Source organism: Cervus elaphus, chromosome 17, assembly GCF_910594005.1.
Source record: "Cervus elaphus chromosome 17, mCerEla1.1, whole genome shotgun sequence".
NCBI classification, from domain to species: domain Eukaryota; kingdom Metazoa; phylum Chordata; class Mammalia; order Artiodactyla; family Cervidae; genus Cervus; species Cervus elaphus.
In genome coordinates, this window is record NC_057831.1 from 30,460,996 (window position 1) to 30,485,372 (window position 24,377).

Below are 24,377 nucleotides of genomic sequence, written 5' to 3' on the forward strand. Positions count from 1 at the left end.
GTTTTTCTAATTTCCATGGCTACAGATGACCTCCACTGAACAGGCCCTCCAGTTCTGCTTCCAGGCTATTGAGTTTCTCTAAAATAAATTATAAATTTCTGATTGAGTATATTATACCCTCAAGACATCTGCCCTAAGCTATAGCTCTCTTGCTTCTGCACAGTCCTTTCCTGTATCTCTCCTTGACTCATGAGATTTCACATATTTCTTCCAAGCCTCTCCACTCTTCCCAAATTCCTGGCAGTACCACAGCTCCTTCATGGTTGCTGTGACCTAACGCCTATGGTATCAGCCAAGGGACACTCCCTCAGCTGCTGTTCTTTACTTTGCAGACCTTTTCTTTCAACCTCTTCTCAACTAGTTTGAGCTCTGATGGAAAAGAACTCTACTTTCTTATTTGGACTTTAATCCAACTTCTCCACCACCTCTGTCTCCAGCTTAGCAAGCGATGCCTGGAGGTGGGTCTCCCCAGACTTGATATTTTCTTAGAGTTACTGCTGTGGACTGGGAAGTCTTTCTGAATTGCAGAAATCCTCACAGAGGGTTGGACAAGTAGCTGAGAGGGGAGCCCAACGCAGCACTCATTCTTAGGGGTTGGAACTACACAGTTTGGGGAGCTGTTAGAGAAAGACCAGCCCAGTGTTTCTATCTGAACATGCTGGGAATATTAATTCTCACTCTTTGTCACACTGTCCATGTGGAAGGGGAAGAAGTAAAAGGAAACCCCACATCAGTCTGTCTCCGCAGCCCTGATGCATTCTTTCATCTTCCCACCCACCTCTTTGAATTTGGCAGCTTTTATGACAGTTTCCCTGAGTTTTGTTAAAACCTGGGAGCAAAACTGGTCACCTCAAACTTAAAAGCTGTACTTCGCAACATGGAAATATTAATATTGAATTAGAATGCTGGCAGAGACTGTTGGAGTAAAAGTCAAGGCTGCTGGGAGATGGTGGAATTCTTTTATGTACCTTTCAGATGGTGTTTGTTTGTTTTTTTCTCCCCATTCATGTGCTGGAAGGACAAGTGGGAGCAGTGTGGGAGCCGAGTTCATGTACAGATATGAAGGTGCTAAGAATTGTGAGAACAGTTTAGGACCACTTCTGTTCCCAAATAGAGAGGTCACATCTATTGAAAAGATTGAGTTGGGTATGTCACAGCTTTTCTCTTTGCCTTCTCTTTAGGTGATTAGAGCAATATTGGTATTTTCCTTTCATTTTTTCAAAGGCTTAAATCCTAATATAAATAGACCAGAAGTTAATAGGGAGCAAGGTTATATAGGGGTAAGTTTAAAAACACTACAGGGAGAAACATACATCAGTGTCAACGTAAGTGATTTCTGTCCCACTATCCTAGGAGTGCGATTCTGACTGTCCTTTCCTAATAAAGAGGTTTATAAAAAACTCTGAACCTAAAAGGGAGTTATTTGCATATAATATGGGCAGTCTCATGTATCATACATACAATCATGTAAATTGAATTTCTGACAAATGTATATGCGATATGATCCAAATGATGTGTACCATGCTTTATGTGGTCATTTGTCATGGAAGAGAGTTGTCTTTGTATTACTTCAGTAATCACATACCCTAATCCAGGCTGTAACACAGTAACTCTGTGAAAGATCATATTATGTGAAAAGATAAGAGAAAAATGAAAGAAACACTGAAAATGAAAGTCGGAAATCTAGTTGATAATTGTGTGACCCTCAGTTTCTCAGGGCAGTCATAAGATAGTCAGAGGTAGCCGTTAAAAGATTTTATTTCATCCTGCCACCTGGTGCTTCCTCACTGATGCTCTGATGTCCCCTCCATGACCAGATGTGACCCTGCTGAACCCAGAACACCTCACCCTTGCCTCTTCTGGGCCAACGAAGGCTGGCCCTCCATTGGGTTGGCCCCATTAGCCATATCTTTTCATTCACTTCCCTCCAACCACCTTAAAACTAGTGTGACCTACATTTCATATTTTCAGGACCATGTTCTCTGAAATTAATATATTGGGACATGTTGTTCAGCTGCTAAGCTGTGTCTGACTCTTTCCAGCCCCAAGGACTGCCACATGCCAGACTTCCTTGTCCTTCACTGTCTCCCGGAGTTTGCTCTAACTCATGTCCATTGAGTCAGTGATACCATCCAACCATCTCTTCCTCTGTCTTCCCCTTCTCCTCTTGCCCTCAGTCTTTCCCACTGTCAGGATCTTTTCCAATGAGTTGGCTTTTCACATCAGGTGGCCAAATCATTGAAGCTTCAGCATCAGTCCTTCCAGTGAATATTCAGGACTAATTTTCTTTAGGATCGACTAGTTTGATCTCTTTGCTGTCCAGGGGCCTCTTAAGAGTCTTCTCCAGCACCACAACTCGAAAGCATCAGTTCTTCAGGGGTGCTCAGTCTTCTTTATGGTCCAACTCTTACATTCCTACATGATTACTGGACAATCCATAGCTTTAACTATACGGACCTTTGTCAGCAAAGTGATGTCCCTTCCTTTTAATACATGGTCTAGGTTTGTCATGGCTTTTCTTCCAAGGAGTAAGCATCTTTTAATTTCATGGCTGCAATCACCATTCACATTGATTTTGGACCCTAAGAAATTAAAATTTGCCACTGTATCCCCTTTTTCCCCATCTATCTGCCATGAAGTGATGGGACCAGATGCCATGATCTTAGTTTTCTGAATGTTGAATTTAAAGCCAGCTTTTTCACTCTTCTCTTTCACCCTCATCAAAAGGCTCTTTAGTTTCACTTCGCTTTCTGCCATTAGAGTGGTATCACATGCATATCTGAGGTTGTTGATATTCTTCCTGGGAATCTTGATTTCAGCTGGTGATTAATCCAGCCCAGCATTTCACATGATGTACTCTGCATAGAAGTTAAATAAGCAGGGTGACAATACACAGCCTTGATATACTCCTTTCCCAATTTTGAATCAGTCTGTTGTTTCATGTCCTTTTCTAACTGTTGCTACTTGGCCTGCATATAACTTTCTCAGGAGACAGGTAAGGTGGTCTGATATTCTCATCTCTTTAAGAATTTTTCACAGTTTATTGTAATCCACACAGCCAAAGGCTTTAACATAGTAAATGAAGTAAAAGTAGATCTTTTTCTGGAATTCTCTTGCTTTTTCTATGATCCTACAGACATTGGAAATTTGATCTCTGGTTCCTCTGCCTCTTCTAAATCCTGTTTATACATCTGGAAGTTCTTGGTTCATGTACCGTTGAAGCCTAGCTTGAGGGATATTGAGTATTTCCTTGCTAGCAGGTGAAATGAGTGCAATTGTATGGCAGTTTGAACATTCTTTGGCATTGCCTTTCTTTGGGATTGGAATGAAAACTGATCATATCCAGCTCTGTGACCACTGCTGAGTTTTCCAAATTTGCTGACATATTGAGTGCAGCACTTTAACAGCATTATCTTTTAGAATTTGAAAAAGCTTAGCTGGAATTCCATCACCTCCACTAGCTTTGTAGTACTGCTTCCTAAGTTCCACTTGACTTCACACTCCAGCATGTCAGGCTCTAGGTGAGTGACCACACCATTGTGGTTATCTGGGTCATTCTTATAGTTCTTCTGTGTATTCTTGTCACCCCTTCTAAATCTCTTTTGCTTCTGATAGGTCCTTGCCATTTCTGTCCTTATTGTGCCCATCTTTGCATGAAATGGCTTCCCTGGTGGCTCAGATGGTAAAGTGTCTGCCTCCAGTGCTGGAGACCAAGGTTTGATCCCTGGGTCGGGAAGATCCTCTGGAGAAGGAAATGGCAACCCACTCCAGTACTCTTGCCTGGAAAATTCCATGGATGGAGGAGCCTAGTAGGCTACAGTCTATGGGGTTGCAAAGAGTCAGACACTGAGTGACTTCACTTTCTTTCTTTTGCATGAAATGTTTCCTTGGTATCTCTTGAAGAGATCTCTAGTGTTTCCCATTGTGTTGTTTTCTTCTATTTCTTTGCATTGTTCACTTAAGAAGGCTTTCTTATCTCTCCTTGGTATTCTCTTAGGTATATCATTCATTCAGTTAGGTATATCTTTCCCTTTTTCCTATGCCTTTTGCTTCTTTTTCTTTCTCAGCTATTATTAAGGCCTCTTCTTACAACTACTTTGCCTTCTTGCATTTCTTTTTCTTGAAGATGGTTTTGGTCACCACCTCCTATACAATGTTACGAACCTCCATCCATCGTTCTTCAGGCATTCTATCTACCAGATCTCATCCCTTGAATCTACTGGTCACCTCCACTGTATAATAAGGGAGTTTATTTTAGTCATACCTCAATGGTCTAGTGGTGTTCCCTACTTTCTTCAATATAAGCCTGTATTTTGCAATGAGGGGTTGATAATTTGAGCCATAGTCAGCTCCAGGTCTTATTTTTACTGACTGTATAGAGTTTCTCCATCTTTGGCAGCAAAAACACAATCAATCTGCTTTCAGTACTGACCATCTGGTGATGTCCATGTGTAGAATCATCTCTTGTGTTGTTGGAAGAGGGTTTTGCTATGACCAGAACATTCTCTTGGCAAAACTCTGTGAGCCTTTGCCCTGCTTCATTTTGTACTCCAAGGCCAAACTTACCTGTTACTCCAGGTATCTCTTGACTGCCTACTTTTGCATTCTAATCCTCTGTTATGAAAAGGTTATCTCTTTAGGGTGTTAGTTCTAGAAGATGATATAACTTCATAGAATTGTTCAAGTTCAGCTTCTTTGGTATTAGTGGATGGGGCACAGACTTGGATTACTATGATGTTGAATGGTTTGCTGGGAAACGAACCAGGATCATTCTGTCATTTTTGAGACTGCATCCAAGTACTACATTTTGGACTCTTGTTGACTATGAGGGCTACTCCATTTCTTCTAAGGGATTCTTGCCCACAGTAGTAGATATAATGGTCATCTGAATTAAATTTGCCTATTCTTATCTATTTTAGTTCACTGATTCCTAACATGTTGATGTTCACTCTTGCCAACTCTTGCTTGACCACGTCCCATTTACCTTGATTCAGGGGACCTAAAATTCCAGGTTTCTATGCAATATTGTTTTTTTAATAGCATTGGACTTTACTTTCACCACCAGGCACATCATTTTTTCTGGAGCTATTTCTCTGCTCTTCCCCAGTTGCATATTGGACACCTACCAACCTGGGGGGCTTATCTTCCAGTGTCATATCTTTTGCCTTTTCATACTGTTCATAGGGTTCTTGAAGCAAGAATACTGAAGTGGTTTGCCATTCCCTTCTCCAGTGGACCACGTTCTGTCCACTCTCTGCCATAACCCATCCGTCTTGGGTGGCCCTGAATGGCATGGCTTATAGCCTCATTGAGTTACACAAGGCTGTGATCCATGTGATCATTTTGGTTAGCTTTCTGTGATTGTGGTTTTCATTCTGGAGGCTGTGGGAATGTAGTTCTTGCTTCTTTTGTCTGTTCTCTGATGCATGAGGATAAGAGGCTTGTACAAGCTTCCTGATGGGAGGGACTGGCTGTGGGGAAAACTGGGTCTTGCTCTGATGGGTATGGCCATGCTTGGTAAATCTTTAATTTTCCAATTCGTCCATGTAATACATGCATTAGATAATGACAACAAGTGTGTTTTCTCTGCTTGGTGTGTGGAAGGAAGTGTAGGGTCAAAAGAAAGCTTAAGTCAGGCTGACTCACATGACTGGTCCCACCCCTCATCACCTGGTCACGGAATTTGACCTCTGTGGTATGTCACTCGGTCTGTATCAGGGACCCTTAAGGGAGTCAAGGAGACTCCCTTAAGTTTCCTGGCACAAAATAGTCACTTGATAATGTTAATTGTCCCTAGGTGGGCATTTAGATTATAATGGCATTTTGAAGATAATGGCTCAGAGAAGATATTAACTGTAATTGTGATCTAATTGTGTGTGAGTGTCAGGTTTGGTAGCAGGGTGGTTGGTCAGCTACTTAGGGACCAGTTTCTTTTTGGTGTCTCCAAGTTAACTTGGTAACTCCAAGTTACTGAAATGACCTGCAAAGTGGAATTTATGTTTGAGAGAGGGGGAGGAAAGAGAGAAGAGGAAGTATAAGTTGTGGAAGATGGAAGGTTCAGAACCTGTGAGGGTGTTACCTTAGGTGGCAAAGGAGACATTACAAGTATTGTTCTAAGTACAGACCCAGAGATGGGGAGATTAGCCTAAATTATCAGGATGGGTCTGATCTAATTACTGAGTGGCTAAAAGTGGGGAACCTTTTCCAGCTATGGTCAAAGGGAGACATGACCCTGGAAGAAGGAGCAGAGATATGCCATTGCTGGCTTTGAAGGAGGAGGAAGGGGACCATAAGCCAAAGAATGTGGGCAACTCTGGAAGATGGAAAAGACAAAAAAGCAAATTCTTCCATAGAGCTTCCAGAAATGCAAGCAGCCTTACCACCACATTGATTTTATTGCAGCGGGACCTGCCTCAGACTTCGGGCCCACAGAAATGTAAGGAAACAATTTGTGTTATTTAGGTCACTAGTGAAAGTCTTAGCTGCTCAGTCATGTCCAACTCTTTGCAACCCCATGGACTATAGCCCGCCAGGCTGCTCTGTCCATGGAATTCTGGCAAGAATACTGGGGGAGGGAAGGTGGGGGCGGTAGCTATGCCCTCCTCCAAGGGATCTTCCCAACCTCAGAGATCAAACCCGGGTATCCTACATTGCAAGTGGACTCTTCACTGTCTAAGCCACCAGGGAAGCCCTTAAATACTAAGCTTATAGTAATTTATTATTGCAGCAAACAAGAAACTAAATGTTCAAGGGTGAAAAGAAATACAAGATGGCTCCAGAAGTTTTAGAACAACCTATAAAGTTATCCCTAATACACAGATATGTGAGACCAACTTTTCCTTAGAAATAAGCCCAGAGGTAGATGAGCAACATGGCCACTTCCTTGAGCGCTGCCCTGAAGCGTTTTCTTTAAGGGTGTCACAAACCGGCTGGACCGGGCAGCTGGAAGTGGCAGCTCAGACCAGGCGTCCGTGGCCACAGCAGCTGCGGGAGCAGCAGGCAGAGCCCAGAAATGAGGCGACTTGACGGGAAGTGTGTGCATGTGGTCGCCCGAGTCCAACCTTGTTATTATTAGGGACGAGGCATGGCAGACAGACTCGGGGGGAGCGCAGGGCTCCCCGGCGAGCGCACAGACGGGGCAGCAGTGACCCGAGGCGGGCGGGGGAGGCCGGCTGACGCTCAGATGCTCCCTCCGCCGGCTCTGCAGCCGGAGGAGAAGGCGGCCCGCGGGGAGCCACACTTGGTGTCCCTAGAAAGCTGGCAGGGCACGGGGGAGGGGGAAGCCCTCTGCTTCGGAAGACCCCGGGCCCGAAGGCTGGAAGGCAGAGGAGATAGCCTCGAGCAAAGAGAGAAGAGTCCTCCTTCCTGGATGACAGGGGTCGGTTCCAGCACAGGATGAAAGAGTGAATAGGACCAAGGCGGGCTGCATCAAAGCTGAAGAGAGATGGGATTTTTAAAACCAGCAGGCAGCACAGTCCTTGAGGGCTTGTCTTTGGAGCTTCACTGTATGTGGGGCTCTGAACACCTGCTGGTTCGTTCTCGGTGCCCGGGGAGCCCCCGAGCCCATGTGGCAGAAGCCTGGTGAAGGTGGGGCGCGGGTCTCCAGCTGCACAACAGCCTTCCATGCCCAGTCCAGCACCCTCCCTGCAGAGTGTGGAGTGAGAGTCCCTCTCCATGGAGCCACAGAGCAAAACCAAACCAAAGTGGAACCTCTTGGCCTGCAAGGCTGGCTGCTGCTCCATTTGCCACCCTTTGTGCTCTTGCCCTGAGTGGAAATCTTAGTCATATCCCCACGAGAGCTATGTCCACCTGTCCAGGTGCCAGGCATTGCCCCCAGGCCCCTTGGCAGCAGCGACTACAGCCAATTCAGGCCTCTGCACTTCCATCTAGAATAAAGAATGTGTGGACCACTCACATCCAGACAGTACCAAGAAAGAAGCAAGACAAAACGAAGCAAAGCCTTGATCTCAACTCCTCCATCCTTCTTTTTCAGAAGAGACTTTAATGTGTTATATGGGATTTAAGTCTCATCATGTGTTCCTTCCTTCCTGAGCCATGCGCTCAGTCATTCCGTCGTCTCCGACTCTTTGCAACCCCATAGACTCTAGCCCACCAGGCTTCTCTGTCCATGGGATTTTTCAGGCAAGACTATTGGAGTGGGTTGCCATTTCCTCCTCCAGGGGATCTTCCTGACCCAAGCATTGAACCTGCATCTCTTGCATCTCCTGCATTGGCAGGCAGATTCTTTACAACTGAGCCACTTGGGAAGCCCATAAAGATTTCTAAGAAAAGGAGAGGAGAGATAGGAGAATCATTGGAGAGAAAACAGAGAGAGAGGGAAGCTAAAGGCTAGATAACCCACAAATTGGATTGGATTCCTGAGAAACTGGAGGTTAAAACAGGCGCCTTCAAGGAAGGAGGCTCAGCTTGGAGCAGTGGTGTGAGAGAGGAGGCCATGCCCTTGAGCAGGACAGGGATCTGAGCACAGGTGTCAGGAAGATGAGAGTGAGCACTGGGTGTGGAGGGCAAAGCCAGGGTCCCAGCTCCTCACACAGTTCCTGGTCCAAAGTCACCACTTTGCCCTAAGATCGAGACTTACCACGTTCTTGAGTGTGTACTTCCAGGTGAGGGTAGACAGTGTATCCCGGAGGCTCTCGTGTGCACATCTGTAAGGCTGATGCTTGCCCCACTGGGAAAGACCCACAGGAGGAGGAGGAGGAACTGCAGCAGCAGGGAGGCAGGCATGGTCCAGCCCAGGAGTGATGCGGAGTGAAGAGCTATGGCCTTAGGGACATCAGGTTAGGAGTTGTAGGGCTCCTCCCCGAAAGCCTTCACGGGGGCAGATCCTAGCTTCAAAGAGCCAGGGAGAGCTGGTTACAGGCCAGAGGGGCTCCCTTTGTACGCACAGACCTTTAAAGCAGCTTGGATTTATTGTGGCTCTTAAGTGGCTGAGAATAATGGCTTAGCATGGATAATGTCCTGGTTTAATTGGTTATTGTGAAAGCCAATTGTTTCTACCGTGGAATCCCTTGTCTCTGCCTTTCGAACAATCCCTCCCAGGCTCCCTGAATCAATACAGCCCTCACTTGGGGCTGGCGAGGCACTGGGAAGCAGCTGTCCCACAGGACTGCCCAGATCCCTGGGGTTCCAGCTCTGGTGTATGGCCTGCCCCCTGCAGCACGGGGTTCATGTGTGTGTTCCTGCGGAAGGACGGGCTAGAGACTTTCTGTTGCTAACTGACCCCTGTGAGAGTCTCTCCCGGTTAAGTTGGAGGGGCGGAGATGGAACTGACAAAGGCGAGCAAAAAGTGACCCCTTCTACAGAAGCAGAGCCCCAACAAGGCACTGAGGCGGGGGTGCTGCCAGAATGGAGGACGGCCTTTGCAGAGGAAGGTGACATTTATATTTCTAAGAAAAACGAGCCTAGATGATCCGAATTCCTGTTACGGCATTTCTTTCCAAGGTCACAATATTTCTCTTAAGTCTTCCTAAATCTTTTGACCTTAAACATATTTCATTCCTGTCCTCTTTTAAGGTGTGTGAAATATCCTGACCTTTGGGACCCCAGAGCAGCCTGGGACCTGAAAGAAGCTGTCTTAGAGTTTAGCACAGTGTTGGGGTTACATGTCTGTCTGTCGGTCTTCCTCCAACCAAGGTTCGCGAGTGTGGTTTGAGGCCGGGACAGAGGCTCACTTGTCTGTATGTCCCAGAGCCTGGCGTGGTTCCTGGCAGGCATACTGAATGAGTGCTCCCAGGAAGGATTGAGTGCTCCTCATTCAGAAGAAGAGGAAAGCATGCAACTCTAAAACTATTATCTTATTGATTCACATATCTGTTATTGTTATGGTCTCTTCTCCATTATCATACATACAATAACCAAAATGATTTCATGCAGAAGAAATTCAGAGAATTTTTTAAATATAAGTTGTATTCATATTAAGTGGGATCAGATAAAAAATATCTGAAACTCTGACAGCTAAACCATAACAGTATGAAACAAAACCCTGATTACCGTATCCACTGGGCTTGCCTCTTCTGTTCTCTGACATAACATTTATATATGGGAATTGCTGTAGGTGGCAAATGGTCTCATGTGTGCCTTTAGATGATTTTAGTTTTCAAGGAGTTGCTTTATTTATTGATTGCAATATCTTTAATTCACACCTTAATATTTTTCATTTGCACTTTGGATATTTTCTTCTCCTTTATTTTGTTGTGTTCTTTTGAAGTTGCACAACCTGGGTATGATGATACCAGTTGCTACTTTTCAGAAGGTGAAAAATGAAAGTGAAGGTCACTCAGTCGTGTCCAGCTCTTTGTGACACCATGGACTACATGGTCCATGGAATTCTCCAGGCCAGAATACTGGAGTGGGTAGCTGTTTCTTCTCCAGCCAAAAAATGTTAAATTTACCGAATCATTTACTCCTGGGCTGATTTCTCCCAGAGTTCTAGTGGAGGGACAGCTGCCCCCACCAGCAGTCTCCAAAATGGGCTTCTCAGCCCCAGGCCAGTGAGACTTTGGGCACAAAAATAGACAGTATGGGGATGTCTGTGTCTGTTCATCGCAGCTCATCCTTTTAACTTTAGATATATTTTATAACATATTAACATACTGATGTGTTAACATACGTATTATATATTTGTACAGAAACATAAAATGCAAGCTCAGTGTTTTGACTGATGGTGTATGCAGTCAAAGATGTTCAGAAACCTTGCTCCAAGCAGGGGTGTGTCCTGGTGGGCAGTTCATCTCTCACCAGGGTTTCTGTTCAACTGAACAGGTCAGAATAGACAGGTTCCTCTCAGCTGTGAGTAGCAGCTTTGTGTCACTCCTGGTTAGTGGAGAGGTGGAGAAAGCAACAGTGTGAAGAGGGTGTGTTCTCTGGCACCATATTCTTTAAAATGGCATCTTACCTAGTGCTTCCTCTCAAAAGAGGGCTGGCACCAACCCAGTCTCTTTCCTCACTGGGAGAGCTCTTTACCTTGAGATTCAAGGTCAATGCCGAACAAGCCAAAGACTGAGCTTTGTCCTCGGGCTGCCTCCTACTCAGACCCTGCAGTCAAAATGTGGTACTGTATTAGATTTTTTGACCTCAAGGTCATGACCAGTAGGCAGTTTAGGTTTTTTACTAGTGGTCCTCCCTGCCAAGAAAGCTGATCATGTTTTCCATCTCGTCTGACAATCCGTGTTGATTGTAGGAATGGGGTGTGGATTATACATCGTTGGGTACAATTACCTCCTGAAATACAATGCATCTTCTTCTAGACATCCCAGGGAGATAATTTGGACATAATGAAGATCTATAGTAATCAGATAATTACTATCGATTGCTCTTTAGATGTCTTGATGAGGTAATTAGGGTGTACTGGAAAGAAGCTAAAACTGATTGATTGGCATGACCGTAATCTCAAAGATTTCTAATTATGTTGCTTTTCTTCTAATGGCTTATAAACAAACATCATTTTAGCTTTAGAATTTGTCAGGTGCCAGGTTCACCGGGAACGTCAGCCTCCTCTATTATGCTAACTAGACACCGAACATGATCAACATAGGCTCATTATGCCTTCCTGCTGAAGCAGAAGAAACTGCAGTTAACTCTCACTTTTCTTACGCGTCTTCATTTCCACATGGCCAGATTCTGGTTGCGGAATGGCATGTGAAGTGTGGTGGGAGGGTGTTCCGTGGGGAGTGTGTGTGACTCTGGACTGAGCCGATCTGGAGCCCTACAGGGGACCCTTCGAGCCTGCCACACAGCCGAGCCAGGGCAGTGACGCAGGAGGTCTGTCGGGGGGCTGCCTGCTTAGGCTCCTGTCACAAGTAATAGCTGCTCATCGGCCACCAAGGCTGAATATGCTCAACACTGAAGCTCTCAAGCAGCCAGCCCCCGCCCATCTGTGTCAATGTGCTATTACTTCATCTCTTCCATTACTCACTAATTAGAGGAGTCCCTGCCGGAGACCACATTCCACATTACCCTAACATTCCCTCCATAACATACCTCATAGCACCTTTCAGCAGCTTGCGTTGTACAGAATAGTGACCTGACTCAAAGATGATGGATGCTAAGAACCACTAAAGGAGCAGTTTGAGATGAGCTGTTTGCATCTAATCAATGATGTGGGTAAGCTCTGCACTTACTGGACTATAGTTTTCCACTGTGACCATCTTATCTGTGCAGGAATAGTTTCCCTATATGTGTGTGTGGCATGGGGGGGGGGCCTGACTGATTACCTGCATTATCAGATTCCAGCTTTCAGATGACATCTCACCAACGAAGAAAGTCAGATTTTGTTTTTATATTGCTACAAAATTCATTATTACCTGAACCCGGAAAAGGGGCCACAAATGCCTGTGTATTTGCGCTACTAAAAACAGTTAAAGCTTGAGGGGAACAAAATGCATAGGGATGGTTCCGACAGCAGAAGAGACTCAGGATATTTTATTCATTGATAACTTATGGTTTGCTGATGTTTGGATAATTGCAGCTGTAGTTGGAAATGCTTCATTTACTCCCATTAATGAGCTTGAGGAGTGGAAGTAGATATAGAATTTATCTTGATGTTACATATTTATGGCATAAGAAAAGTTACATAGCAAATTTTTTAATCAGCCATGGGTCTTGAAAAATGAGGTGACTTTTTAAAAAAAAAATTAATCTGAGTGACTATTTAGGTCAATATTTGGTGCTGGAAAATCCTCCTGATCTGTATACTTTTCTCTAATAGAATATTTAATGAGCCTGTTTTAATTTTTTTGATACATAGGAATTGTGCAATGGATAATTGTAAACAGAAATTGTCTTTCTGTAGGTAAAGAAACTAAAAAAGATAGGAAGGGTGCCCAAAACACATTCCAGATTTTTAATTGTTGGCTGGTGTTAACTAATCCAAGATGGGATTTGTTTTCTAGCTATTTGCCCTTTTCCCTAAAAGTTCATTGAAAATCTACTTGCTTACCTGTTTATATTTCTGCCTGTTTTTTCTTTTATTGGAGTTCTCCCCATTTGGGGCCCTGACTGTTATTTCCCTGTATTTGATTAAATATCCCGTTGGTCTGTTGGGAAGTGCAGACTGTACTGAGCGTGCTGCACAAGTGTGTGGTGGCTTGTTGACTGTCCGTGGTCCACAGGGACCGTCCCATGCAAACTGGCCGGAGCCTCTGCTGGAGGGTCTCAAGGCTGGAGGGTGAGGTCCCGTGTTGCACAGTCAGGTGTGGGGGCGGGGGGCAGAATGAGGAAGATACCACAGAAGTGACGCCAGTCAATCAATTTGCTTTCGGTTTGGGGCGTGTCATTGCAGGAAGTTTTGCAGCTCGAGCGACAGATGGGAGGACAGCTCCTAGAAGAACCTAAGGCTCTTCACTTTAAAGGCAGCACCCACAACCTGCGCCTATCCATTCACGATATTGCCCATTCCCTCTGGAAGAGCAAGTTACTGGCCAAATATCAGGTAAGGTTCCCAAGATGAACTGAAGGCTTGGGGACATCTCCAAGAAAGAGAACTGGAATGATTTAGACAGAAGATATTCCATTCCTTAAAAGTAATCTTACTTCGGTACTCCTCCAAAATAGTTTGGGGTTATTTAGGATTTCCAAAAAATACTGTAGATGTACTGGAGGAAATGCTCTTAATTGTTTCAGGTAAGTGTACTGTAGTTTTACTTTCAATAAATAAGACCTCAAGTCCATCATTTCTATTCATTTTCAGAGTAATGTTAACACTGAGTTGATAAAAGGAGCCTCAAAAGCATTCATAGGAGAAAGAGAACATTGGTATCCCACATGACACAAATTAGGCTTCTGCCTGACTAGGAAAGTGCCTTTACATTGAAAACTTAGAGGAAACATCATCTTGGAAACTTGGAATAGCAAGTAAAAATAAAACCTGGGTCAGGATTTTATTAAACACCAGCATAAGAATACTGGTCCCCTCTGTATATAGCTGTATGAGGGGAAAGTAAGATTCTCCAGAGGCTTCTCATCTCCATCTCCATCAGCCAGCCCGGGCTCTCAGGAGGCTGCAATGGGATCCCTAGTCTCAGACCCCGTCCTGGGAGTCACAGACACACTTATATAAGCAGCTCACCCTTGTCTACATGCATGCACACCCAGTCCCCCCTGCGGGGCTGCATCTGCACTGGTGGTGATTTCCTGATGGAAGGCCATGAATGCACTAGAAGGGATAGAGGGAAGATTTTCTGCTGCATCCTTACTCTTAGATGTCTGGTACATACACATAAATTGTGTGGGGTGGGGAACCTACTAGTTCACTAACAGTCTTGAGCTTTGATGGGGGTGCATGCCAGACTCTTCTGTGTAACTCAGCACTTGATTGAGAGACTGGCTTTGACTTGCTCATTAAATCGCTCCCTTCCTTTTCCCCTCTTCTCTGATTTTGCAACTGCCATAAATCTTCCCCTTTTATGAACAGTGTTTTTGTGTGTGCAACTGTAATGGAAAATACTGTTTTAATAATAATAATGATAGTATGATATTACTTCAAGCTAAGCCTGGCTGAGTTCTCACCATCCGCCAGACTCTCATGTACTTTGATGAATGTCATCTAACCCCCTTCATTCAGGTTTTTCTTTTGCTTAGGCACAGGCTTTCACAGATGAGGAGACAGAAAAGGTTAAGCGACGTGCCCCAAATCACCAAGTAAACAATTGGGAAGGCATCTCATTTGTACTGAATTTGGCTCCAAGCCTCTGCTCTTAACCAACATGGTCTCCCATTGTGTGTCAACCTTTTTTTCCTTTATTGAAAAAAAAGATTCTAGGATGGGCTCTGTGAGGTGATCTAGATTCATAGGAAATTATGCCTGTTAGAGGCTTAGTACTTTTTAGGCCAGGAGCTTTCATGTGGCAGCTAATCAAGCCTCCAGTTTCCAACCTGTAGTGAGTCCTGGCTTTCCTAGTCCTGCGGAGGGCATGGGCATGAAAAGGAACTGGGTCAGTGCATCACTCTTTAGACTTCTTTGCTTTCCTCCATGATACCCTAGCAGGCAGTTCTTTTCATGGGCAGTGACTGGAGGGGAGTGGGTTTTATTTGGAGAATTGTCTAAACCTTAAAAAAAAAAAAAAAAAAAAAACCACTTATAGTGGCTTTTTTATAAATGACAGAAGTGGCAGGCTAGTTAGGTAAATGGGTTCTGGGGCCAAGTCCCTGGGTTTGGACCTCAACTCTACCACTTACAAGCTATGGGGCTTTGGGTGAGTCCTCAGTCTTTCCATCTGAAAAGGCGGTTGGGATATATTCGTGCACAGACCACTGTGAGGAGTAAGGAAGGTACCGTAATTCACACGTGCAGTACTGTGTCCCTCATTTGTGGCTCCCCCTTTTCTGTGCTTCAGGAAATTCCTTTCTACCATATCTGGAGTGGGTCTCAGAGAAACCTCCACTGCACGTTCACTCTGGAAAGATTCAGCCTGAACACAGTGGAGCTGGTCTGCAAACTGTGTGTGCGGCAAGTGGAGGGAGAAGGGCAGATCTTCCAGCTGAACTGCACCGTGTCTGAGGTAAGAGGCACCCGTGGCTCTCAGAACGGAGAGGGATAAAGCATCTCACTGTGCACCTACGGGAAGTCCTGGGGGCCAGCTTGTTCACGAAACAGGGCTTTTAATGAACACAGGGCGATACCAATACATAAAAGTGTAATAGAGGATCCTTTTCAAAAAACAAGACTTTTGTAGTTTGTGACATGAATTTAAGGACTTCTTACACACATCTGAACTTCAGCCATAAGGATTAATTTGTGTGCACATACAGTAACTTTCCCGAAGCATCCCCACTGTACCCTGTTCCCCTGGATCCCCCGACTCTCTTCCTGTTGGTTCTGCTTCTTTCCTCGGGATGCGCCTGCCTTTGCCCAATCATGCGCTGCCCACCACCTCCTTTCCTTTCTTCTCCACGTTGAAAGGAGAAAGCTCTGGGTGTGCTTGCTGTCTTATACCTCACCCTCCAAACAGAAGAAGAGATGCCCCTCTCCCCAGTGTGAGAGAGTCCAGAAATAGAAGGTAAATCTACGCATCTCCCCCAGCGGCCCTCTCCTTCTTTCCTCGCTGTGATCCTCACCCGCTTCAGGTGGGACTTTTTAGAACGTCTGTATCTCAGAAATAACAATCATCACTGCTATTTAAAACTTCCCTGGGTGGAAAGAAAGGGCGCTCATGACCTTACTGGTTACCTGGGACCCCAGGGCTTGGAGTTGGACAGTGGAAACCCTTCAGGCTGAAGGGACGAGAGAGGACCAGATGAAAGGAAGGGGCAGCGCCTTCTGGGGCCTGCAGAACTGGGCTTGGCGGTGCTTCGTGAGCCACAGCACGGAAATGTCATCTTTTAGAACTACAGTATCTGATTTAAAAGACCCCTCTCCCTCGCCGGTGAATGACATGTCACCGTGTTCGGTGTGTGTCTCTGCCTGGCGTATTTAAGGACGGTCTTCCTTAGCAAACCGCGGGGGGAAGCGCATCGGCTCTGCCGCATCCTCCTTTCCCACAGCCCTCTGAGCTGCGGTCATCATTTCCTCCCGCAGTTTCATGAGACTTTTGACTCATAAACAACTTCAGTCACAGACCTCGGTGACATTCATAAGGCATGATCTCGGTGTCAGGGTGCCATGGCAACCGCCCAGCCTTCCGCCACGCCGGCCTATCGCCTGGGCCCACAGCACCACCCCTGCTGGCTCGGGAGGGTGTTTTCACTTTCCAGGCCCAGCAGGTCTGCAAAGTTCAATAACCACCCAGCTCTGGGGACAACAAAGGCTGCGGAATTTTGGAGCGGGGCGAGGAGGTCTGTGCCTTTGATGCTTGCTTTCTGTTCAGCCTGAGCGTCGGGCTGTGTGATGAAAAGGTGGATCAGCTGCGGCCGCAAATGAAAGGGCGCCGTGCAGGGCTCTCCCCCCACTGAGAAGACAGTGTCGCCTAGTGTGATCACAGTTTAAGGACTTTCTTTCTTGTGCCAACAGAGAGGAAAGATGGTTTCTTTTGCAACCCGGTGGCTGTCAGCTCCGAGAGGCCCACCCTTCAAGGCCCCTCGGAGGCCTGTGACAGACAAGCACAGTGAAGAGGGGTGGGGGAGTGTGTGCAGAAAGGCCCCAAGTCAGGTGACTTTGGGGATTAGGGGGCACACTGCTGCTTTTCCTTCTGGGTCACTGAGTTCCCCCACTGTCGTTAGCATCTGAATGCGGTGCAAGCGGGCTGGTACTGACGTTGGGAGCCAGGCTGTGCACTGGGGAACAATTGGCTCTGGAGTGCCCTGAGCCCTGGACCCTCATCAAAAGCTCGAGGTGGGGTCCCCTGTGACTGACAAGCCATAACCACCCCCAGAAAGGGCTCCATGGGTGGTGTCTGTCTGCCGGAGGGGGCTCCTCCCTAGGGTCACATGGCAAGTGGGCGGGTGGGCTGGGGTTGCAGTGCCGTGTCCCATCTCCCGAGAAGGAGCTGACTTTCGAGGACGGTGCCGCTCCCCCCGCGCTCCTTTCTAAAGCCACTCAGCCCTCGGGCCTCTCCAGCCGGGTGGAGGACCTGCTGCCCCCCAGGGAGGCCCAGCGGTGCTGGACGTAGACCAAGGTGATGTCAGGAGCTGGAGGGTTGTTCCTCTCTGGGTGCCGTGGCCAGTGATTCCTTCCTTACCTCGAGATGAAGTGTAAGAATGAAAATGCCTGGCAGGGTATGGGGATGAATGAATGTCAAAATGTAAATGATGGTAAGAGGGTTCTTCTTAGAGGAACCAGGGAAGTAATAAAGGGGAAGGTGCCCACCAAGAGAGAAAGAAAGTAGAAGAGGAACTTCAGCATCTTCAGGACCTTTAGTTTTAACTATAAACAAAGACATTATAACTCCTAACTGTTGACCCACAGCTCCTCTGTGCCCACCAGGAACAATGTTAGCATCCAAAGCTTCACTCTGCTAAAGCATCCTGTCTGTTTACCTCTTCTGTTTTCTGTTCCAAAGGACCCTTGGGGAAATCTAGTTTTTCTAAGTGACTTCAGAAAGGGTCAGAATACAGGAGTGGAAAGTTACTTCTCCTGTGGAGTGTTGAAATGTAGGCCATAGCAGCTGTTTGGTTAATGGTGAAAAATCATATGTTTAAGAGAATCATAACGTCAAAGGCAGATGGTACCAATATCATAAACAATTATTGTAATAAGTGTTATGTGAGAGTAAACTCTACTTTTACCTGGAAGTAAAGGAAGAAATAATAGCAACAGAAATTAGTAGGTGAAATTTAAATGTAAATGTATATATGTATTTTTCTTTTACCTCCAAGGCTGTTGTCAGCCATCTGATAAGGGAGACAAGATGATGCCCTATCAGGGTTCTTATTTCATCCACACAGAAATAAACAGGCTGGAGATGCAGGGTTTGAAGGCCCACGTAAAGTGCTGACGGTTCCTTATTCACCAGAAAAAGGGGAATCGTATGGATGTGAGCACACCTTCTTCCTGAGAGCCGTGCCTGCCTCTCCCTGGCCTTCACCTTCATTACTGAACAGTGAGAAGAGCCTTACCTTTAGCCATAGTTAGACAGAAGCTCTGTGGAGTGGGTTTCATCTCTCTGTATCAAGAAACATTTTCTCTCATTTCAACAAATATGAATTGAAGAGCGTCTGTACGCAAGGCACTGTCCTGAGCATCATAGGAGTTCTGGGGATGACAAAAACAGTCTCATCTCCAAGCAGCTGGGGAAGTCAGAGGAAGTCCTCTGTAAGTACAGCCAGGGTTCCCAGGGCAGACTGGGTGGAGATCCCAAGCTGTGGGATGCGCTATAGGAGGGCTCCGGACAGATAGCTTGGGGTGTGTTTGCTCAGGAAACATGCTTTCTGGTCTAGACTTTGAAGGGGTTGGCCTGACAGAGGTTCAGGGAAAGAGCAGAAGAACTAGCAAAAGTGAGGAGAAAGTGTTAGTTGCTGCAGTTATGTCCGACTCTTTGCAACCCCACGGGCTGTAACCTGCCAGACTCCTCTGTTCATGGAATTCTCCAGGCAAGAATACTGCAGTGGGTTACCCTTCCCTTTTCCAGAGATCTTCCCGACCCAGGGATCAAACCTGGGTCTCCCTCATTACAGGCAGATTCCTTACCATCTGAGCCACCAGGGAAGCAAATAGAACTAACAAAGGTACCCTGATCCTGGGAAAAATTGAAGGCAGGAGGAAGAAAGGGGAGAACAGAGATGTTTGGATAGCATCATGTCTCAGTGGACATGAGTTTGAGCAAGCTCCAGGAGATAGTGAAGGACAGGGAAGCCTGGTGTGCTGCAGTCCATGGGGTCACAAAGAGTCAGACAAGACTGAGCGACTGAACAACAAACACCCTTAAGAAAGATACTTGGAAGAGTGAATGGGCCAGTCTAAGGAGAGAGAGTCATGAGAAAGGTGGGGGCCAGGTTGCTGGGTGGAGGGAGCACCTGGGGCCTCCAAACCAGCATACCCCCTTACTGCAGGATTAGGAGTTGGGATGGGAGTGGTAGGAAAGCCATTTGATACTTACTAAGAGAAAGCAGGAGAATGTCAGTGCTGGGTTTTAGGAAAATGAGTGTGGCAGAAGGGAGATCACAGGTAAGAAGCAGGGAGCTGGTGTGGCCACCAACGAGAACATCTGAGGCTGTGAATCAGCACTCCACTGAGCAGACCCAACTCCATGGCCAGCCAGGGACAGTTCGGCTGGGTTTCCACCTAGACCCCACTGTTACGGTCCAGACAAACAGCATGGAGGACCTCAAAGTGGGCCGTAGCCCTAAGGTGTGGAATAAGGTGTGAGTTCTCTACACCTCTGTCCCCACCTCCATTTATACCTAATAGAAGTGTTGGCCACTTGTGTTTGAACATTCCTACCATAACTCCACTGAAAAGCACCAACATGTGCCTTCAGCCCTCTCTCCTGGTCCCTCTGGTTTAAGCACTATGTCTTCAAGGTCCCCATGCCCAGTGCAGGGAATGATCTTCAGGACTCAGAGGCTCCCGCTCCCCTTTGGTGCTTCTGTGTCACACCAGTCCTTTGAGTCCTGGTATGTGTTGGGGGTTAACATAAAGGAGCCAGTACAATCCTCGGAGACTGAGTTTGCCAAGCTCTGGGTTTTGAGGCCAAAGACTGCGATCACAGTCAACACTGCTGTGTGTTCTATGTTAAAAAATTTTTTTGTTTTGCTCTAACATGCCCTGCAAAGGCCCTGACAGGCCCCGTGGGGTATGACTGCACAAGCCTCTCAGTGAGTCTTGGCTGCTGATCCGGGGCCGTGGAGCAGGCCACCCCAGGATGCACCCCGTGGCCCCACAGCGCAGGAGCAGCAGGGTTTGGGAGGTTCTGCATGACAGGGTCACTGACCTCTGGGTGGAGCACCTCGCCAGACCCTGAGGCTTCCTGATGGCTGGAGCTGCATGAGGCTACTTTATCCTCCAGCAGCTAATTATCTTCACCTCAGTTACCTGCTCGGAAAAAAGAGAGAGATGACATTTAGGGTAGATTAAGTGGATTTTCTTTTATTACTTTAATAGTTCCCAGGCAACATTTGCTTTTGCTTTTCCAACCAGCAGAAGTGATCAGAAAATAATTAGAGTTTCTCCTGCAGATGAAATTCTGATTTTGCATTTATGCTGTTTTATGAGCTGAAACTATCTTAAGAGCCAATCTATGGTTTTCTCTACTAAAATTAGATTTTTTTTTCTTAAGTTAAGGGTGTATAGCAATTGGAGGATTCTGTTAACAGTTTGCCCTAAGGCAGTATACCGTGTTCACCATTTTCTTTTAAAAAATTAGTCTTAATTCGATATCATTTAGAGGAGAGCTATGTTCCATTTCATTCAACAAAAGCAGAATCAAGCCATCTTCTACAGAGGTTAGAAGGTGAAGTTACTCGAGCATTTGCCTAGGGCATTCCCCTTAGGGTTAGACAATCTCTAGAATCTCAGGTCTGGATCAGTTCATTCTCAAAGAACTGCCCTTTCAAACATTTCTCCCCCCAAACCCCCCAAAATTTAAACCTTTAGGAGTACTGACATTCCCTGGCTCATCCTGGAGAATTCTAGTAGAAAAGCTGTTACTGAGTTACAACGAGGTCTCCGGCTAGCCCAGTCCTGAAGGAAGACCCATAAATCCCAGGCTATGCAAAGTCAGCTCACAACATACTTCTCCCTCTCAGCCAGGTTACAGAGAACCACAGCTTGCAGCCAGAAAGAAGTCATTCTCAGGAAGGAGAATAATAGCACCCATTCTCCTCTTATCTTTTCAAACGAGGCATTATGTTGACTGGGTCAATAAGGATTGCTTTTGTCTTCAGAAATAACGCTGTGTTGTTGCCCTGCCTGAACCACAGGAACCTACCGGCATGGACCTGCCTCTTCTGGATCCAGCGAGCACCATCACCACGATGACAGGCCCCAGTGCTTTCAGCATTCCGCCCCCGATCCGGCAGAAGCTCTGTAGCAGCCTGGATGCCCCGCAGACAAGAGGTCACGACTGGAGGATGCTGGCACATAAGCTCAACCTGGACAGGTGGGTATGACCTGGCTTCAAGTCTGGTTCCTGTTAGACACAGGGCTTCGGGACTGATAACTGTTGGAGCAACATTCTCTTTTGTCTTTCCACCTGTACATTTACTTGCTTTTCATTCCGCCAACATGTATTAAGGTCCTACCTTGTATCTTGCACTGTGATGTCGCAGATACATGGTTGAGAGACATCCTGGGCTTCTCTGACTTTTCTAAGCATCAGGTTTTGTGATCTACTTCGCACCCCATCAATCACAGCACGCCAGGCCTCTCTGTCCATCACCAGCTCCCGGAGTTTACTCAAACTCATGTCCATCGAGTCGGTGATGCCATCCAGCCATCTCATCCTCTGTCATCCTCTTATATATCTATTCACTAATTATTGTTCCTCACCTCCTGTTGAAGCAGGACCTAATGCTGGATGGGTAATTAACATGCTAAACACAGCAGTGCTATTAAGTTATGAAGAGACCTCAGGAGCCTCTTCCCTTTAGAACGTTGCCATCACTACCAGGCAAAACACCAGGCATGACCTGTCAAAGATGATCAGAGGCTGGGCTGGAAAGAAAACATAAGCCTCTTGATTTCCTGTTCAGGATGTGACCCATGGACATCTTGTCTCTTAAATTATCTTACTCAGAGTTGAGGTTAATAAAGTTAAGCATCACGTCTCCTGTCTGGGGCTGACCTAATTAAGCACGGGCTAGTTATTCAGGACAGCTCACTGCAAGCCCCAGTTTCTCAAGGGGGACCAGGATACTTACAGACATGCAGAAACAAAAAGGTTTAGTCAAGACTGAAAAGAAAACAGACCCATAAATCACACCGTTGAGCCCTTTTTCCCATTGCCAATTACAGGTACTTGAATTACTTTGCCACCAAATCAAGTCCAACTGGTGTCATCCTGGATCTCTGGGAAGCACAGAACTTCCCAGACGGAAACCTGAGCGTGCTGGCAGCTGTCTTAGAGGAAATGGGAAGACATGAAACAGTAGTGTCACTAGCAGAAGGGCAGTACTGACCCAGGCTGGGGCCGAAGTGGAGGAGGAAGCCCGTCCGGACCAGTGAGCTCCACAGGCAAGACTGCAGCGGGAGAGAGAAGGCAGACAGACACAACTACCAATGTACACGCCCACTCTGCTCGGACATCACAGGAGTTAAGAACAATTGTACAAATGTGTATCTTGAATTTAGAAATCAACCTAATTTTCCTCTTAGTTGGGCTGTATGCTGTGTGGTACAGGATCTTACAGTTTCCTAGGAAACGCTTTTTATTGCTATCCAGATATATGGATAAACTTTCTTAACAAACCCAATTTCTACAAACGTTGTTTACATCAAATTGGACAGGGATGCAGACACTGTCCATGGCTCGTTCTATTTTTGTTTAAATCATTTGAAGTTGAAGCTGTGGACGGTTTGCTGTCTCTCTTTCAGATCAGTAATTTACAGAGAAATCAGAGTTTTCCTACAAATTGTGTGCATCAAGTGTCTCAGATAATCCTCCCATCAGTGTTTTCTTTCTAGAACTTGTAGAACCAGTGTTACTGTTTGTATCAGGGAAGTGGAGAATCTAAGCATAAAGGAGAAATAGATAAGACTTCTTATTCCTTGAGAGCACTGTCTCATGCCCTCAGGGAATAAAGCTGTATCATCACAGGGAAGACCTTGATTCATGTTCAACCACACAAGAATTTCTTCACAACTTGTGTGTTGGTAATATGCAACTTGAAGTGTTTTGTTTTTTTTTTAAAGGTATTATTATCGTCATCATTATTATTATTATTGATGAGTATTTACAAGTATTCTAGTAAAAGGATTTACTTTTACCTTGTTTTTGTTAGCAGTACTGTTAGTATTTAGGTATCGACCTGACCTGGGCACCTTCTCATAACAAGGTGGGTGTGGTCACCAGTTTAATTAAGCAGGCCTTCCTTGCTTCCTTGACCTTTTTATCTTTCTTCGGTCATTCTGCCTGAGAAGGTGGTAAATGCTTCCCGGCGTTGTCAGTCTGTTCTCTGAGCTTGCTCAGGCAGGCGCTTTGTCCCCCGAGTTTGTCCTGGGACATGCTCTCGATTCAAGCTCACGCGGCCCCCCACACCTTTGCTGGGTCCTCTGTCTACCACGGAGGCAGTGTGATTGAAGGAGCAGCCTCTGAGCTGGAGATCAGGAAACCGGTTCTCATTCTGGGTTGTCATTGTCTAGCTGTGCTCCCTTGGGAGAGTCATTTACCCTCACTGGACCTCAAGTTTCCTCACCTGTAAAATGAAGGGGTGCATTAAATCAGCTCAAGGTTCTAGAATGTTTGACTTCCCACTGTGATGCCTCCAGTCTCCTCCGTCAGTCTGAAGACCACAATGGACGCTGACCTGGATCATTTAACAATTCAACCTGTCTTTCGCCCAGGCTACATTATGCCTTCCAGATAGTTCTGACTTGGAAGATAATTATTCTGACCTGTAACATATTTGTTATGCTTTCAAGTCTTGTCCTCGTGTCATTGCATCATGCTGTTCACCCAGAGATGGCATCCCCGTATCACTTCCTTTCCTCTCTTGGGACCAGTTGCCTTCCTGAGTAGTTGCAAATTATGTTCTACTATTGTCTTGGTCAAAATTTTTTTAATTAAAAAAATTTTTTAACTGAAAAATAGTCAGTCAACAGACTACTTTGTATAAACTATGATATTTCTTTAGGACCATACAAGCTCTTTGTTTTTATGCAGGGGCTCAATTCTTTCAGCAGGTTGGGGGGTAAAGAGTCAACAGTCCAGGAGCCAAACTGAGACTGAACAAGCACCCCTGCATATGAATCGGCACTTCCAAAGCATGGCTGTGGTTTCCTTGGGGCTAGAGGTATCCAAGTTACAGAGTGGATTTGAATTAGAAAT

General features: G+C 45.9%; 1 protein-coding gene across 2 annotated transcripts in view; it reads left to right on the forward strand.

Moving 5' to 3' along the window:
* Positions 1 to 24,137, forward strand: part of UNC5C (unc-5 netrin receptor C) — a 403,063-nt gene extending 378,926 nt beyond the window's left edge. For both annotated transcript variants that reach the window (XM_043871228.1, XM_043871229.1), the window contains 4 exons: positions 13,301 to 13,450; positions 15,354 to 15,518; positions 21,313 to 21,491; positions 22,346 to 24,137. In XM_043871228.1, coding sequence (XP_043727163.1) covers positions 13,301 to 13,450; positions 15,354 to 15,518; positions 21,313 to 21,491; positions 22,346 to 22,508 — 657 coding nt within the window. In that variant the 3' untranslated portion in view covers positions 22,509 to 24,137. The remainder of the gene's footprint in view (positions 1 to 13,300; positions 13,451 to 15,353; positions 15,519 to 21,312; positions 21,492 to 22,345) is intronic.
* The last annotated feature ends 240 nt before the right edge of the window (positions 24,138 to 24,377 follow it).